Raw genomic sequence first — 5000 nt, forward strand, 5'->3', positions numbered from 1 at the left:
GCTCATCGTCTTCGTGGAGTACGCGGAGTCTAACGGTCCGCTGCTCATCGACGCCGTCAACGCCGTGGACGGACGCAGAGGCGCCAGTCCGTGGTCGTACATGATGGACGTGCTGCAAGAAAGAAACGGCGCCAACTCCGAGCTCCTGGTGTTCGCCATGACGCTCATCAACAAGACGCTGGCGGCGCTCCCGGACCAGGACTCCTTCTACGACGTGACCGACTGTCTGGAGCAGCTGTCCATGGAGGCCGTGGTCCAGAGGCACGTGAGCAACATGGACACCGAGCCCGACCTCCGAGCGCAGTTCGCCATCTACGAGGTAACGAAACATCGACATCAGGGGCGTCCCGTAGCTAATTTTTTTAACGGCCACCTTTCTAATATTAGCATACTAGCTTTTTTTTGTGCAAATTTTGCACGTATACACCTCAGCGTCAACTTTTTTGTTACTTTATGCATGTTACAGTTAGCATTTTAGCATGCTAGCTTTTTTAGCTAGCTGGGTAGCATGTGTTTTAGTATTTCACTAATATGAATTGTAAGCATGCTGTTAGCATAGCATGCTAGCTTTTTTTTAGCTCATTTTGCGCATATTTTTTGCTACGTGACGCTATATAGCCAGCATGCTAACTATTAGCATTTCAGTTTGGTTTTAGATCTTCAGCAATCACATGGGATTTATTTTTAGTTCTTTGAAAAAAAATGTATACATTGTATGTGTACTGGTTTTGAAGGTGATGACTACCAAAATGGCCTCCACATACTTTGATTTGTCAGTCTTGGGCAACCCTGGTCTACATTAACGTTAAAGTACACACACTAGGTGTGGCGAAATTATTCCCTGCATTTGACCCATCACCCTTGATCACCCCGTGGGAGGTGAGGGGAGCAGTGAGCAGCAGCGGTGGCCGCGCCCGGGAATCATTTTTGGTGTTTTAACCCCCAATTCCAACCCTTGATGCTGAGTGCCAAACAGGGAGGTAATGGCTCCCATTTTTATAGTCTTTGGTATGACTCGGCCGGGGTTTGAACTCACAACCTACCGATCTCAGGGCGGACACTCTAACCATAGTTGTGTGTGTGTGTAGACGGCTTTGAGGTTTGAGGACGGCGACATGATCGACCCCTCGCCTCACCTGCGTAAGGAGCGACGGAAGACTGCTGCCGGCGAGCAGGAAGGTCGGCGGAGTCGCCGCTCGTCCAACCAAAACATTCCCGACCTCGTGGCGTCCTCTGCGGGCTCCTCCCCCTGCACCTCGCCCGTCCCTCCTGCCTCCCGCGCCGCCGCCGGCAGCCCGCGCTCGCCTTCCCCGTTGACCTCCGAACCCAGCAGCCCCGCCTCCAGCTCCTCCGGATCCCTGAGAGGGTCTCCTCAGCCCTCCAACGGAGACGCCAACGACGCCGAGCACGAGCAGAAGACGCCGTCCAGCCCGTAAGCTGTGTCTTGACTCCTCCCCCTCGGTGTGAATGTCCCCGCCTTCCCTCTGGTGTCTTCTTCTCCTGGTGCTTTGTTTCTCACACTGGTGTCCTCAACCCCCCTTTTCTGTCTCCCTTCTGCTGCTGTGGCGCCACTTGGCCACCAGGAGTCGCTCTTTCCTCAGCCACCACATGTCCGCTTTGGGTTTGAGCAGGAAGTCCCGAATCTTCTCCAAGGCCAGCTCCATTAGTGAGGACTCGCCGACCTCCCACGGGTCTGTCCCGCATGTCACACTGAAGGGGAGGGGCCTATAAAATGTTGTAGATATACACCTTAGCATATTTGAGTACTTTGTGCATGCTAGCATTTAAAACACATTTTTTAGGTACAGACCTCAGAGTAATATATGTTGGTACTCAACATGCTACAGTTAGCATTTTAGCATGCTAACATAAGCATGCTAACTTTTTTAGCTTTTTAGGTATTCACCTGGGTAGCATGTAGGGCTGCAACAACTAATTGATTAAAATCGATTATAAAAATAGTTGGCGATTAATTTAGTCATTGATTCGTTGGATCTATGCTATGCGCATGCGCAAAGGCTCCTTTTTTATTTATTTTTATTTATTTTTATTTTTTATAAACCTTTATAAACTGCAACATTTACAAACAGCTGAGAAACAATAATCAAAATAAGTATGGTGCCAGTATACTGTTTTTTTTTCAATAAAATACTGGAAAGGATAGAAATGTAGTTTGTCTCTTTTATCCGGTTATTAATCGATTAATCGTAGTAATAATCGACAGATTAATCGATTATCAAATTAGTAGTTAGTTGCAGCCCTAGTAGCATGTGTTTTGGTATTTCACTAATGCTAACTGTAAGCATGCCATTGTGAGCATGTTAGCATAGTACTGTTGGTGTGCTAGCATTTTTAGCTAATTTAGCTAAAAATATTTTGTTACTTTACGAATGATACCCGGTAATATGCTAGCTTTTTTTTTTTTTTAGTTAATTTAGCAGATATACACTTTCACATCAAATATGTTGTTACTTAATACCGGTTAGCATGCTAACATTGATATGTTAAATTTTTTAATGTTATTTTTGTAACTATACACTAATTATATTGATACTCGATGCATGTTAACGTTAGCATGCTAGCATTTTTTAAAAAAAATTTCAGGTACAGACTAAGGGTAATATTTTGGTATGTAACACATGTTACAGTTAGCGTTTTAGCATGCTAAATATGAGCATGTAAGCTGTTTTAGTTCATTAAGCAGGTGTGGGTGTCGTATATTTTGGTATTTCACTAATGCTAACTGTAAGCATGCCATTGTGAGCATGTTTGCATAGTACTGTTGGTGTGCTAGCATTTTTAGCTAATTTAGCAGTTATACACCTCAGCAACAAATATTTTGTTACTTTAGGAATGATACCCGGTATGCTAGCTTATTTTTTTTTAGTTAATTTAGTAGGTATTCACTTCCACATCTAATATTTTTTGACTTAATACCTGTTAGCATGCTAACATTGATATGTTAGATTTATTTTTATTTTTTTTAATGTTATTTTTGTAAGTATACACTAATTATATTGATACTTGATGCATGTCAACGGTATGGGTGTCGTATATTTTGGTATTTCACTAAACTTATTGCATTTTCAGGGTTGCCGCCACAGCATTTTTATTACCGCCACACCTTGAAAAAAAGTTTGTTTTTGTCTCTTTTTACTTGAAAACAAATTAAAGTTAGCATGCCAGCATTTAAAAATAAATACATAAATAAATTCAGGTACAGACTAAGGGTAATATTTTGGTATTTAACACATGTTACAGTTAGCGTTTTAGCATGCTAAATATAAGCATGTAAGCTGTTTTAGTTCATTAAGCAGGTATGGGTGTCGTATATTTTGGTATTTCACTCATGCTAACTGTAATTGTTGGCATGTTAGCATGGTACAGTTAGCATGCTAGCATTATAACAATAATAGCAGCATGTATACCTATGTGTGTGGATATATATTTATATATATGTGAATGTATATATACAGTCGTGCTCATAAGTTTACATACCCTGGGAGAATTTATGATTTCTTGGCCATTCTTCAGAGAATATGAATGATAACACAAAAACCTTTCTTCCACTCATGCTTAATGGTTGTGTGAAGCTATTTAGTGGCAAACAAGAAGAAAGCAATTTCTGCGCAAATGTCACAAAGTATCCCGCTTACATTACGCCAAACAGCACAGAGACAAGTCTCAAAACTTCTGGAACAAAGTAATTTGGAGTGATGGCTTTCTTCTGGCGACTCGACCATGCAGCCCATTTTTCTTCAAGTGCCTCCTTATTGTGCATCTTGAAACAGCCACACCACAATTTTTCAGAGAGTCCTGTATTTCAGCTGAAGTTATTTGTGGATTTTTCTTTACATCTCAAACAATTTTCCTGGCAGTTGTGGCTGAAATCTTTGCTGGTCTACCTGAATTCCTCATTTTCCACTTCTTAATCAGCGTTTGAACACTGCTGATTGGCATTCTCAATTCCTTGGATATCTTTTTATACCTTTTTCCTGTTTTATGCAGTTCAATTACCTTTTCTCGCAGATCCTTTGACAATTATTTTGCCTTCCCCATGACTCAGAATCCAGAAATATCTGCAGCACTGGATGAAAGATGCAATGGTCTGTCAGAAGTCCAGAAACTCACTGACCTTTTATACACACACATTAATTACAAACAAACATGTCACAGGTGAGGATTGGAACCCTGATTAGCCATTCAAACATGTTTGTATCAACTTTTGTGCATGTTATCAGATCAAAGTCACTGGGGTATGTAAACTTTTGATCAGGGTCATTTGGGTACTTTCTTTTGACATTTTGATTTAAAAATAGTAAACAGTTGTTTGCCAATAAATAGCTTCACACAACCATTAAGCATGAGTGGAAGAACGGTTTTTGTGTTATCATTCATATTCTCTGAAGAATGGCCAATAAATCATAAATTCTCCCAGGGTATGTAAACTTACGAGCACAACTGTATGTGTGTGTGTGTGTATATATATATATTTATATATACATATATATGTGTGTGTGTGTGTTAGGGAGGTAGCTGTGTACACTCACTGTGTGTGTGTGTGTGTGTGTGCGCGCGTGTGTGTGTGTGTGTGTGTGTGTTGTGTATGCCCATTCAGCTCGTCGCCCTCCAGCACGGAGAAAAGTTCCGATCATCAGAGCAGCAACAAGACGACTTTCAAGTGAGTTGCGGCTGTTAAACGCCATGTAAGGTCCTGTGTCAAGTTGGCCTCCCTTATCATTGCAAATAATAATATAACACCGCCATTTGTTTTTTAAGTTTTTCTAAAATACATTTTCTGACTAGTGATGTCATCCAGCCCCCTACATTGTCAAAATCTCCCCAAACTTCTCCCAATTGTTTGGGGGAGATTTTGATGGTATATACACAAAACTTTTTTACAGCACAAATGTTTGTTCTGAAAAATTTAAGGATATCACTTTAGGATACGATAGATAGCACTTAAAAAGTACAACAAAATTAAATTTTTAATAGTTTTG

General features: G+C 41.0%; 1 protein-coding gene across 4 annotated transcripts in view; it reads left to right on the forward strand.

Annotated features, from left to right (window-relative positions):
• Nucleotides 1-5000, forward strand: part of fhod1 (formin homology 2 domain containing 1) — a 42199-nt gene that overhangs the window by 12683 nt on the left and 24516 nt on the right. For 2 of the 4 annotated variants that reach the window (XM_062022784.1, XM_062022794.1), the window contains exons 7-10: nt 1-319; nt 1089-1432; nt 1584-1691; nt 4619-4681. The exon at nt 1-319 is cut by the window's left edge and continues 32 nt beyond it. In XM_062022784.1, coding sequence (XP_061878768.1) covers nt 1-319; nt 1089-1432; nt 1584-1691; nt 4619-4681 — 834 coding nt within the window. The remainder of the gene's footprint in view (nt 320-1088; nt 1433-1583; nt 1692-4618; nt 4682-5000) is intronic. The other 2 variants (XM_062022805.1, XM_062022813.1) reach the window with 1 other exon arrangement.

This window comes from Entelurus aequoreus, linkage group LG02, assembly GCF_033978785.1.
Source record: "Entelurus aequoreus isolate RoL-2023_Sb linkage group LG02, RoL_Eaeq_v1.1, whole genome shotgun sequence".
Lineage (NCBI taxonomy): Eukaryota > Metazoa > Chordata > Actinopteri > Syngnathiformes > Syngnathidae > Entelurus > Entelurus aequoreus.